This window comes from Cheilinus undulatus, linkage group 16 (genome assembly GCF_018320785.1).
Source record: "Cheilinus undulatus linkage group 16, ASM1832078v1, whole genome shotgun sequence".
NCBI lineage: Eukaryota > Metazoa > Chordata > Actinopteri > Labriformes > Labridae > Cheilinus > Cheilinus undulatus.
The window spans coordinates 903,409-916,957 of NC_054880.1; the positions used below are offsets into that span (position 1 = coordinate 903,409).

Here is a 13,549-nt window from a genome sequence, read left to right on the forward strand (position 1 = left end):
CTGTGTTGACAGACGATGATTTCTGGAATGTTCCTGAGCCCATGCAGTGATTTCACTACAGAATCATGCCTGTTTTTAATGACGTGGCCCCTGAGGGCCCCTGAGGGCCCCTTCAGCCTTGTCCCTTCTCTCAGAGATTTCTCCAGATTCTCTGAACCTGTTGATGATATTATGACTGGAGATGGAGGAGATTCAGAGTCTGAGGAACATTTTCTGAAATTGTTTTATAATCTTTAGACTCAGTTTTTCTCAGATTGGTGAACCTCTGCCCATCTTTACTCCTGAGAGACTCTGCCTCTCTAAAAAGCTCCTTTTATACCCAGTCATGTGACTGACCTGTTGATAATTAACCTCATTAGTTATAAAATGCTCCTCCAGCTGTTTATCATTAGTAACACTTACTTTTCCAGCCTTTTGTTGCCCTGTCCCGACTTTTATGAGATCTGTTGCTTGCATCAAATTCAGAATGAGCTCAGATTTTTTCCTGAAATGGTAAACAGTCTCAGTTTAACCTCTGATCTGTTGTTTGTTTTCTATTGTGAGTCAAACACAGGTTTATAAGGTTTGACAATCATTGACCTCTAGTATTATTTACATTTTACACAGCGTCCCAACTTTTTTGGAATTAGGGTTGTACATTTGGAGATGTGCCTCATAAGTAGATGCCATTAAACTATCATCAGGTGGACTCTGTAGTCCTTTATTTTGGTATTAACCCCCCACTGAGTTTGCTCTAAAGGCCCATAGACTCTGTTAGACTGGCCCATATCCTGATCAGAGCTCAGACCAACCTCTGATGGTTTCAGTCTTCCTCCAGGAGGGGGACGGATCAGAGCTCAGACCACCCTCTGATGGTTTCAGTCTTCCTCCAGGAGGGGGACGGATCAGAGCTCAGACCAACCTCTGATGGTTTCAGTCTTCCTCCAGGAGGGGGACGGATCAGAGCTCAGACCAACCTCTGATGGTTTCAGTCTTCCTCCAGGAGGGGGACGGATCAGAGCTCAGATGAACCTCTGCAAATGTGGAACTGCCCAGAGTTGTTGTTCACATTTCCCATGTCTCCTGAGCTACCTGAGGAGTGGGCGGGGCTTGTTTATTTAGATCAGTGTTACTCAACCCTGCTCAACCAAGGAGCCAAACTGTTGAAAAATACCTTTACATGAGCCACAATCTAAGAGGTGAAACATGCCAAAAAGAGGTAGCAAAAATGGGAGAAGAGCAGCAAAATTTGAATAAAATGGCAAACTGGCAAAATGGCAACAAGGGGAAAGAAGTGGCAAAAAAACAGAGGTGGAAAAATTATCAAAAAGCAGCAAAAAGTGAGAAAAATGGGATACAAGGGGTAGAATTGGTATAAAATAGCAAAAACACTGTGAATTTGACTAAATGGAGAGAAAATGGCAAAAATGGGAAAAAAATAAGTTACAGGTGGTAAAAAATGATCAAAAAGCAGCAAACACATTCAAGAATATGTGAAAAGATACTCAAATGGGCAAGACGTGGAAAAAAATGGAAGAAAGTGACAAAGAAAAGTGAAAACTGACAAAAAAAAGTGAGAAAATTGTGAGAAAGTAGCTGAAGTGGGAAGAAAATAGCAAAAATGGATGAGAAGTGACAATAAAAGGCAAAAAGTGGCAAAAAGTGGGTGAACAGGGTCTAAAATGTGGGGAGAAAACGGCAAAAATGGGTAAAAAATTACCAAAGAAATTAGTTATAGGTGGGAAACATTCTCAAAAAGCAGCAAACACAGATAGAAAAAATGATTAACAAGTGACTTAAATGGGTAAAAAGCAGCAAAAAGAGGCAAAAAAAACAGTTAAAAGGGCCAAAATTGGTATAGAATGGCAAAAAAATTGTGTAAAATGTGACTAAAATGGAGAGAAAATGGAAAAAATGGGTAAGAAGTGACCAAAGAAATTAGTTACAGGTGGGAAACATTCTCAAAAACACAAAAATAGCAAAAAATGATTGAAAAGTGACTCAAATGGGAAAAAAGCAGCAAAAAGTGGCATTTAATGGCAAAAGAAAAAAAGCTGCAAAAATTGATCTAAAGTGGCAAAAAATGGAAATGAGGGACAAAACTGTGAATAAGAACAATCCAAATATTAAGTTTGACAATAAAGCCTGCTGAACAAGTGTGGGAAACAAACTGATTAATGTGACTCCATGGATAACTCTGAGGTCAAAGTTTCCCTTTTTAAGACTTTCTGGGAGAATATTGTTTCAGATTTAGACACAAAAGAGCCACAAATCATCATGAAAGAGCCACAAATCATCATGAAAGAGCCACAAATCATCATGAAAGGGCCACAGATCATCATGAAAGAGCCACAAATCATCATGAAAGAGCCACAAATCATCATGAAAGAGCCACAAATCATCATGAAAGAGCCACAAATCATCATGAAAGAGCCACAAATCATCATGAAAGAGCCACAAATCATCATGAAAGGGCCACAAATCATCATGAAAGAGCCACAAATCATCATGAAAGAGCCACAAATCATCATGAAAGAGCCACAAATCATCATGAAAGGGCCACGAATCATCATGAAAGAGCCACGAATCATCATGAAAGAGCCACGAATCATCATGAAAGAGCCACAAATCATCATGAAAGAGCCACAAATCATCATGAAAGGGCCACAAATCATCATGAAAGAGCCACAAATCATCATGAAAGGGCCACAAATCATCATGAAAGAGCCACAAATCATCATGAAAGAGCCACAAATCATCATGAAAGAGCCACAAATCATCATGAAAGAGCCACAAATCATCATGAAAGAGCCACAAATCATCATGAAAGAGCCACAAATCATCATGAAAGGGCCACAAATCATCATGAAAGGGCCACAAATCATCATGAAAGAGCCACAGATCATCATGAAAGGGCCACAAATCATCATGAAAGGGCCACAAATCATCATGAAAGAGCCACAAATCATCATGAAAGGGCCACAAATCATCATGAAAGAGCCACAAATCATCATGAAAGAGCCACGAATCATCATGAAAGGAGCCACAAATCATCATGAAAGGGCCACGAATCATCATGAAAGGGCCACAGATCATCATGAAAGAGCCACAAATCATCATGAAAGGGCCACAAATCATCATGAAAGGGCCACAAATCATCATGAAAGAGCCACAGATCATCATGAAAGAGCCACAAATCATCATGAAAGGGCCACAGATCATCATGAAAGAGCCACAAATCATCATGAAAGGGCCACAAATCATCATGAAAGGGCCACAAATCATCATGAAAGAGCCACAGATCATCATGAAAGAGCCACAAATCATCATGAAAGGGCCACAGATCATCATGAAAGGGCCACAGATCATCATGAAAGGGCCACAAATCATCATGAAAGAGCCACAGATCATCATGAAAGAGCCACAGATCATCATGAAAGGGCCACATGTGGCTCCAGAGCCACAGGTTGAGTAACACTGGTCCAGCTAAACTACAGCAGGAATCTCCATGCTCACAGTGAACACAGGTTAGATCATTCAGGGTTTTATAGTTCCATAGACCTGGATTAAACTCTGACTCAGCGCCTCTAGGCCCTCTTAACTCCGCCTCCTCTGTTGGTTTTCGTACCATGTGACCAGCCCGTGCAGTAAACGGCCTGGTTCAGTCAGAAACACGAGGAGACGAGTTCCTCTCTGAGTCAGAAACCTTTAAATCTACTAACCTCCATAGTTCAGAACGCTCCGGCTCACCTGGAGTAACCTGGGTGAACGCTGGGCCACTCTGACTCCTCCCCTTCTCCGCCACCAGTGTCACGTCGTACAAACGCCCCGCCACCAGCTCCTGGATGTGGGCGGAGTCCTGGCCGGGCGGGAAGGTGAGTTCCTTGCTGCTTCCCACTCCGTCGTTGGGCGTGATGGTCAAACGGTACCTGTCGATCTCGCCCTGCGACTCCTCCCATTGGACGACCGCTGATGTGGAGGTCGTCTTGACGACGTGGAGGTTGGATGGCCCGGAGATGACTGAGGGAGAAGAAGAGGAAGGTGAGGGACTTCCATCAGACTTTTCCTCGTTGTTAAAAAGAAAAGGGATCTGATCTGTGAATCATGTTTGCACGCTGACGCTGAAACGGTGGAACGCCACTTTTTACTCTGGGAACAGTTTGACTTTTTGACCAGTTTTGCCACCTTTGACGTATTTTAATTGCCACTTTCACCACTTGTAAATGTATTTTTCAACACTTTGGCTGAGTAGCGCTGCTCTACAGCTTCTTCTCTGCAGGGAGCTGGAGGAACGGTTCCTTTAGAGAAGTGGATCCACAAACATCCAGTCAGCCTTGGGTTTACCTTGGCTGATGAAGCTTCCTCCTCTTCACTAGAGAACAGTTTCACTCCTGCAGCTGCCGTCTCTGACAGGAAGGCCAGCCGGAGGAAAATGTTTAAACTCTCTCTGCCAGTCTGGACGTTTCTGGCTTCACTCACTGACAAATGTCTGTGAGGAGTTCTGTTTTCCAACAAGGTCCCCTCAAACCGCTCTCTAAAGAAGACGGATCCATGTCTGAGCATCAGGGTCGTTGGAGCAGTGCCTCTGGCCTCTGAAGGCTGATATCTAACGTACTATTCAACTAAACTACTGTGCAGAAAAGCAGAAGATGACGGAGCAGCATGCCTTCACCTGGGAATTACTAGTGGGGCTTCAGACGTGTCAGGGCCAAAAAAAGGACGTAATGTTCCTTTAAAAACAAGAAGGTGCTTCTAACTGGATGTCTAGCAACTTTATTTTTGTGGACATTCTGAAACAGCTATCAGCGTCATTTATTTTAACGTTTACAAACCTTCTTTTTTAGGATGTTTAAAGGTCACATTTGATACAAAAATCCCTTTTTCAGGCTTTCCTAGCAGAAATATGCTCCTCTATCCTGTCCACAACCCCCCAACGATCGGAACCCCCCCTCTCTTTCTCCACCTTTCTACAAATATGTGCTGGAACAAGCTGTTCTCAGATTTTACCCTCATGATGTCATGTGGGGAGTTAGCCCCACCCCCAGGTTCAGTTGGCCCTCCCCTCTCTGAAGAAAGTTCCGCCCTCCTCTCCTGATCCTCCTCTGGATCAGGAGAGCCACATCCATTAGGCCAGAGCCATTTTCTGAAAGGTGTGTGGTCAGGGGCGGAGTCAGACAGCTCATTAACATTTAAAGCCACAGACACAGAAACAGCTGGTTCTGAGCAGGGCTGGAACAGAGGAGGTTTTTAGACACAGGAGAGTTTCTACAGAAACTAACATGTTTTAGGACCTCTGAGACCGATGTAAACTGTCTTAGAGGGTAAATATGTGACCTTTAAACAACCACAGAGGAGAAAAAGGTCCATAAATGTCATTTTCAGTAACAGAGACCAGAGGAGAACCAGCTCACGCGTCATGAATTCAGCGGTGCTCTCGGCTCCTCTCCTCCCGTCCATCTCTCCGGTGATGCTGACCGTGTACTCCTGACCTGCCGCCAGCCCCGTCTGAGTGTAGGTGTTCAGGCCGCCGTCCACCTGGACGCTAATCTGCTGGTCGCTCTCTTTCTGTGGGAGACAAAGAAAGAGGAATGGGATTAACAACCAGGTGTTCCATGTGCTTCATCATCTGTCAGCGGAGGGAGAGGTCGTCAAAGTACTGCAACCACCCAGTACTAGACATAAAATATCACGTCTGATTAAACACACATTAGACCTGCACTGGCTGAATAAAGTCCAATAAAACAACAGCTGATGTCAGACATAATGATGCAAAGTTGGTTAGTAGAGTGAGGCTAAAACTAGCAGAGTAGGAATTGGCAATCTTTAGAAATGCTGCTCTACTTTCACTCTAGACCAGGGGTGTCAGACTCAGTCACAGCAGGGGCCGGATTCTGGATTCAGGTCTAACCTGAGGGCCTAACAGGGTCAGAGTTTAACCATCGACTGTCAGCATAAATGATTTAGAGAATTAAAGGTCAACATGAGAAATAAAAAACTCTATATCTGAGATAAAAGGTCAAACTTATAAGTTTTAAAGGTAAAAATATGACATTTAAAGTCAAACAATGTTTTTAAAAGGAAAAATATAAGATAGGATACTGAAACTATGATTTTAACAGTCAAAATATGAGCTAGAATACTGAAACTATGATTTTAACAGTCAAAATATGAGCTAGAATACTGAAACTATGATTTTAACAGTCAAAATATGAGCTAGAATACTGAAACTATGATTTTAACAGTCAAAATATGAGCTAGAATACTGAAACTATGATTCTAACAGTCAAAATATGAGCTAGAATACTGATAGACTCATATTCATGAGTTTTAAAAGTCAAAATATGAAAAAATGAGTTCAAAAAGTTAAAAAAAATGACATAAAATTCAAAGTTAGGAGTTGAAAAAGGTCAAAAGATGAGATAAAGGTCAAAATCATGACTTTGAAAGGTCAAAATAGGATTTAAAATGTAAAATGATGACTCTTAAAGGTAAAAATATGAGAGAAAAATTTAAAGTTATGAGATATAAAGGTTAAAATATGAAATAAAAAGTCAAAACCATCATTTTTAATGTGAGATACAAATTGAAAATATAGAGAAAACTCTAATTTCTCCTGTGTTCCTGACTTTTTATCACATTATTTTTACTGTTTACTTTTTCTAGTTTACATTTTTATACTGGAGGAAATCTGCAGACCTCAGACTGGTGGACCAGTTCTAATAAAAATATCATCTGATCTGGTGGGCCGGGTAGAACTGCACCATGGGTTGGATTTGGCCCCCGGGCCTTAAGTTTGACAACCACACTCTAGCAGCTTTCATCTCTGTGATAAACCAAAGTCGTCCAGTGTTTCCAGTGCCGTCAGTGCAAACACAGCTCCAGCTCAGACCGTCACGGCCGTCGTGGTTTCAGACCGTCACGGCCGTCGTGGTTTCAGACCGTCACGGCCGTCGTGGTTTCAGACCGTCACTGCCGTCGTGGTTTCAGACCGTCACTGCCGTCGTGGTTTCAGACCGTCACGGCCTTCCTACGGGTGTGTCTGCTGTCACAGCCCCGCCTTTTTTCAGGAGTTTTACCTCTATAAATCTCCCTACATGTGACTTAATTCAATCTGCAACAGAGAACTTCAGAATAAAAGTGTTCATCAAAAGTGTCCACAGAAATGAACTCGGCTTGTATTTTGAAAAGCACTGATGTGTAACTGCTGTTTATCTTCACTGGTACATACTCCACCTGTGTGGTCATAAACCAGGTAAACACGTCTGTCTGTGGGTCATCCTGTCTGTTCAGGTGGCATGTCAGCAAACATGTCAACATGCATGTTGACACTGAAACATTATTCACATTTTTGACACTTTTATTCTGCTTTTTGCTATTTGATGTCCCTTTTTTGCCACTTTTCACCCATTTAAGCAGCCTTTTGCAATTAAATGCCACTTATTTCCCATTTTGCCGATTACTTCTGGACCATTTTTGCCACCTGTTATTCATTTTTTTGCCACTTTTGGACCATTTTTGCCACTTTCTGCCCATTTTTGCCACCTTTTCTCCCAGTGTTTGCTGATTTTAACCCATTTTTGCCACTGATTTTTGTCACTTTTCACCCATTTTGGACACTTTAATCCTGTCTTTTACAATTTTTGCCCCCTTTGCCTTTTTGCCACTTCCCACCCATTAAGCTGCCTTATGCAGTTAAATTCCACCTAATTGCCATTTCCCCCCTTTTCTGCTTGTTCCCATTTTTACCTTTTCCACAATTTTTTTGCCACCTTTGACTTATTTTTTTGCCACTTCCCAGCTGTTTTTGCCACTTTTCTCCCAGTGTTTCTGCTGCTTTTTGACCACTTTTGCCACCTTTAACATATTCTAACTGCCCTTCTCCTCTTAGATTGTGGCTCTTGCAGATGTGTTTTTCAACACTTTGGCTGAGTAGCGCTGCTCTACAGCTTCTTCTCTGCAGGGAGCTGGAGGAACGGTTCCTTTAGAGAAGTGGATCCACAAACATCCAGTCAGCCTTGGGTTTACCTTGGCTGCAGACACTTCCTCCTCTTCATGCACGCTGGCATGAAAAGATGTGACATTGCTGCCGTGCACCCGGTCTGACAGTGTCAGGAGAAAGCAGTTTAACCCAGTGAACACTCACGTTCATCAGTGATGATCTGATGAGGAGGACTGAAGCAGCCTTCCAGCCTGTTTCACAGCAGCAGAGAGGATATTTCTCATACTACCTCATTATGTCTCATTTAACCCCTGAAGTCCTCTTTCCTGTCGCCTTCATCCTTGAGCTCACATTGAATCATTCCTGAATTACTCTTGAATTTGACGTTGTAGATTGAGAACATATTCCTGCGATGCTTTCATGAGCGTGGTAACTGTGAGCATCTGTGTTTGCCCACACGCACACGTCCATGCCCTGCAGACAGCCTGATGTTTCCACTGCTGCTCTGATTACACTGAGACTTTATTATGATAATTATTACTGAGGTCCTCTTTGTTCTGTCAGCTGGCTGAACTACAGTCTGACTACAGTTCAACAAACAGAGGAGGAGCTGAATTGAGAAAAAAACTCGAGCATAAACTCCAAACAGGAGGGAACGCTCGCTCTCTGTGCAGGATTTGGACGTTTCAGCAGAATCCTGATGGATCTGTCAGACTACCAACAACAGGAGGGTTAAAGAAACCCTGAGTTTATCTGCTTCTCTCACCAACTGAACCAGAACAAGGTTCATTCTGTTCCTCCAGGAAACACAGACGGCTTTTCTAATGACTGCAGACGCTTTCAGACCACATAACGGACTCTGAAGATGAGCTGGTTCCACATCAGGGGTCCCAGCCTCGATCTGAGTACACTCCACCCCAAAGTCAACATCTGGTCCGTGTGAATCAAGAGTACTAGAGTCAGGGTCCATTTCTGCTGGTCCAGAGCATGACTGATGGGAACTCTGGGATGCTGGAGATGTGATTGAGTATGAGTATGTGGCACCGATCAGAGAGGTTTTCTTTGACCCCTGGTCCCTGACAGCTTAGTGGTTCTAATGTTAGAGTCATGATCCTTTCCTGCTGCTCAGAGCTCCTAGTCTTCAACGATCCACCTCAGAGTCCAAAACCTTCCCCTGCATTAAAACATGAGGCTGACTCAGCGATTAGTCAGAGCCGCTGTTTTTGACCTGCTAAGGAATGGAGACAGTGTTGACCACAGCTGGTTGCTATGGAGACAGTGTTGACCACAGCTGGTTGCTATGGAGACAGTGTTGACCACAGCTGGTTGCTATGGAGGCCATGTAAACCACAGCTGGTTGCTATGGAGACAGTGTTGACCACAGCTGGTTGCTAAGGAGACAGTGTTGACCACAGCTGGTTGCTATGGAGACAGTGTTGACCACAGCTGGTTGCTATGGAGGCCATGTAAACCACAGCTGGTTGCTATGGAGACAGTGTTGACCACAGCTGGTTGCTATGGAGGCCATGTAAACCACAGCTGGTTGCTATGGAGACAGTGTTGACCACAGCTGGTTGCTATGGAGACAGTGTTGACCACAGCTGATTGCTATGGAGGCCATGTAAACCACAGCTGGTTGCTATGGAGACAGTGTTGACCACAGCTGGTTGCTATGGAGACAGTGTTGACCACAGCTGGTTGCTAAGGAAACAGTGTTGACCACAAATGGTTGCTATGGAGGTCGTGTTGACCACAGATGGTTGCTATGGAGACAGTGTTGACCACAGCTGGTTGCTATGGAGACAGTGTTGACCACAGCTGGTTGCTATGGGGACAGTGTTGACCACAGCTGGTTGCTATGGAGGCCATGTTGACCACAGCTGGTTGCTATGGAGACAGTGTTGACCACAGCTGGTTGCTATGGAGACAGTGTTGACCACAGCTGGTTGCTATGGAGACAGTGTTGACCACAGCTGGTTGCTATGGAGACAGTGTTGACCACAGCTGGTTGCTATGGAGACAGTGTTGACAACAGCTGGTTGCTATGGAGACAGTGTTGACCACAGCTGGTTGCTATGGAGGCCATGTTGAGCACAACTGGTTGCTATGGAGACAGTGTTGACCACAGCTGATTGCTATGGAGACAATGTTGACCACAGCTGGTTGCTATGGAGGCCGTGTTGAGCACAGCTGGTTGCTATGGAGACGGTGTTGACCACAACTGGTTGCTATGGAGACAGTGTTGACCACAGCTGGTTGCTATGGAGACAGTGTTGACCACAGCTGGTTGCTATGGAGACAGTGTTGACCACAGATGGTTGCTATGGAGACAGTGTTGACCACAACTGGTTGCTATGGAGACAGTGTTGAACACAGCTGGTTGCTATGGAGACAGTGTTGACCACAAATGGTTGCTATGGAGACAGTGTTGACCACAGCTGGTTGCTATGGAGGCCATGTAAACCACAGCTGGTTGCTATGGAGACAGTGTTGACCACAGCTGGTTGCTAAGGAGACAGTGTTGACCACAGCTGGTTGCTATGGAGACAGTGTTGACCACAGCTGGCTGCTATGGAGGCCATGTAAACCACAGCTGGTTGCTATGGAGACACTGTTGACCACAGCTGGTTGCTATGGAGGCCATGTAAACCACAGCTGGTTGCTATGGAGACAGTGTTGACCACAGCTGGTTGCTATGGAGTCAGTGTTGACCACAGCTGATTGCTATGGAGACAGTGTTGACCACAGCTGGTTGCTAAGGAAACAGTGTTGACCACAACTGGTTGCTATGGAGGTAGTGTTGACCACAACTGGTAGCTATGGAGGTCGTGTTGACCACAGATGGTTGCTAAGGAGACAGTGTTGACCACAACTGGTTGCTATGGAGACAGTGTTGACCACAACTGGTTGCTATGGAGGTCGTGTTGACCACAGATGGTTGCTATGGAGACGTGTTGACCACAGCTGGTTGCTATGGAGACAGTGTTGACCACAGCTGGTTGCTATGGAGGCAGTGTTGACCACAACTGGTTGCTATGGAGGTCGTGTTGACCACAGCTGGTTGCTATGGAGACAGTGTTGACCACAGCTGGTTGCTAAGGAGACAGTGTTGACCACAGCTGGTTGCTATGGAGACAGTGTTGACCACAGCTGGCTGCTATGGAGGCCATGTAAACCACAGCTGGTTGCTATGGAGACACTGTTGACCACAGCTGGTTGCTATGGATGCAGTGTTGACCACAGCTGGTTGCTATGGAGACAGTGTTGACCACAGCTGGTTGCTATGGAGTCAGTGTTGACCACAGCTGATTGCTATGGAGACAGTGTTGACCACAGCTGGTTGCTAAGGAGACAGTGTTGACCACAACTGGTTGCTATGGAGGTAGTGTTGACCACAACTGGTAGCTATGGAGGTCGTGTTGACCACAGATGGTTGCTAAGGAGACAGTGTTGACCACAACTGGTTGCTATGGAGACAGTGTTGACCACAACTGGTTGCTATGGAGGTCGTGTTGACCACAGATGGTTGCTATGGAGACGTGTTGACCACAGCTGGTTGCTATGGAGACAGTGTTGACCACAGCTGGTTGCTATGGAGGCAGTGTTGACCACAACTGGTTGCTATGGAGGTCGTGTTGACCACAGATGGTTGCTATGGAGACGTGTTGACCACAGATGGTTGCTATGGAGACGTGTTGACCACAGCTGGTTGCTATGGAGACAGTGTTGACCACAGCTGGTTGCTATGGAGACAGTGTTGACCACAGCTGGTTGCTATGGAGGCCATGTTGAGCACAGCTGGTTGCTATGGAGACAGTGTTGACCACAGCTGGTTGCTAAGGAGACAGTGTTGACCACAGCTGGTTGCTAAGGACACAGTGTTGACAACAGCTGGTTGCTATGGAGACAGTGTTGACCACAGCTGGTTGCTATGGAGGCTGTGTTGAGCACAACTGGTTGCTATGGAGACAGTGTTGACCACAGCTGATTGCTATGGAGACAGTGTTGACCACAGCTGGTTGCTATGGAGGCCGTGTTGAGCACAGCTGGTTGCTATGGAGACGGTGTTGACCACAACTGGTTGCTATGGAGACAGTGTTGACCACAGCTGGTTGCTATGGAGACAGTGTTGACCACAACTGGTTGCTATGGAGACAATGTTGACCACAGCTGGTTGCTATGGAGACAGTGTTGACCACAAATGGTTGCTATGGAGGCCGTGTTGAGCACAGCTGGGTGCTATGGAGACAGTGTTGACCACAGCTGGTTGCTATGGAGACAGTGTTGACCACATCTGGTTGCTATAGAGACAGTGTTGACCACAGCTGGTTGCTATGGAGACAGTGTTGACCACAGCTGATTGCTATGGAGGCCTTGTAAACCACAGCTGGTTGCTATGGAGACAGTGTTGACCACAGCTGGTTGCTATGGAGACAGTGTTGACCACAGCTGGTTGCTAAGGAGACAGTGTTGACCACAACTGGTTGCTATGGAGGTAGTGTTGACCACAACTGGTAGCTATGGAGGGCGTGTTGACCACAGCTGGTTGCTAAGGAGACAGTGTTGACCACAACTGGTTGCTATGGAGGCAGTGTTGACCACAACTGGTTGCTATGGAGGTCGTGTTGACCACAGATGGTTGCTATGGAGACGTGTTGACCACAGATGGTTGCTATGGAGACAGTGTTGACTACAGCTGGTTGCTATGGAGACAGTGTTGACCACAGCTGGTTGCTATGGAGGCCATGTTGACCACAGCTGGTTGCTATGGAGACAGTATTGACCACAGCTGGTTGCTAAGGAGACAGTGTTGACAACAGCTGGTTGCTAAGGAGACAGTGTTGACCACAGCTGGTTGCTATGGAGACAGTGTTGACCACAGCTGGTTGCTATGGAGACAGTGTTGACAACAGCTGGTTGCTATGGAGACAGTGTTGACCACAGCTGGTTGCTATGGAGGCCGTGTTGAGCACAACTGGTTGCTATGGAGACAGTGTTGACCACAGCTGATTGCTATGGAGACAGTGTTGACCACAGCTGGTTGCTATGGAGGCCGTGTTGAGCACAGCTGGTTGCTATGGAGACGGTGTTGACCACAACTGGTTGCTATGGAGACAGTGTTGACCACAGCTGGTTGCTATGGAGACAGTGTTGACCACAACTGGTTGCTATGGAGACAATGTTGACCACAGCTGGTTGTTATGGAGACAGTGTTGACCACAAATGGTTGCTATGGAGGCCTTGTTGAGCACAGCTGGGTGCTATGGAGACAGTGTTGACCACAGCTGGTTGCTATGGAGACAGTGTTGACCACATCTGGTTGCTATAGAGACAGTGTTGACCACAGCTGGTTGCTATGGAGGTCGTGTTGACCAAAGCTGGTTGCTATGGAGACGTTTTGACCACAGCTGGTTGCTATGGAGACAGTGTTGACCACAGCTGGTTGCTATGGAGACGGTGTTGACCAAAGCTGGTTGCTATGGAGGCCGTGTTGACCACAGCTGGTTGCTATGGAGACGGGGTTGACCACAGCTAGTGTATGGAGGCCATGTTGACCACAGCTGGTTGCTATGGAGACGGGGTTGACCACAGCTAGTCTATGGAGGCCGTCCTGGACCAGGGTCCCTTTGA

At 45.6% G+C, this 13,549-nt stretch overlaps 1 protein-coding gene across 3 annotated transcripts in view; it reads right to left on the reverse strand.

Moving 5' to 3' along the window:
* Positions 1-13,549, reverse strand: part of LOC121523386 (tenascin) — a 120,340-nt gene that overhangs the window by 29,712 nt on the left and 77,079 nt on the right. For all 3 annotated transcript variants that reach the window (XM_041808255.1, XM_041808253.1, XM_041808256.1), the window contains exons 7-8: positions 5,391-5,544; positions 3,730-3,999 (exon numbers count right to left, since the gene is read on the reverse strand). In XM_041808255.1, coding sequence (XP_041664189.1) covers positions 3,730-3,999; positions 5,391-5,544 — 424 coding nt within the window. The remainder of the gene's footprint in view (positions 1-3,729; positions 4,000-5,390; positions 5,545-13,549) is intronic.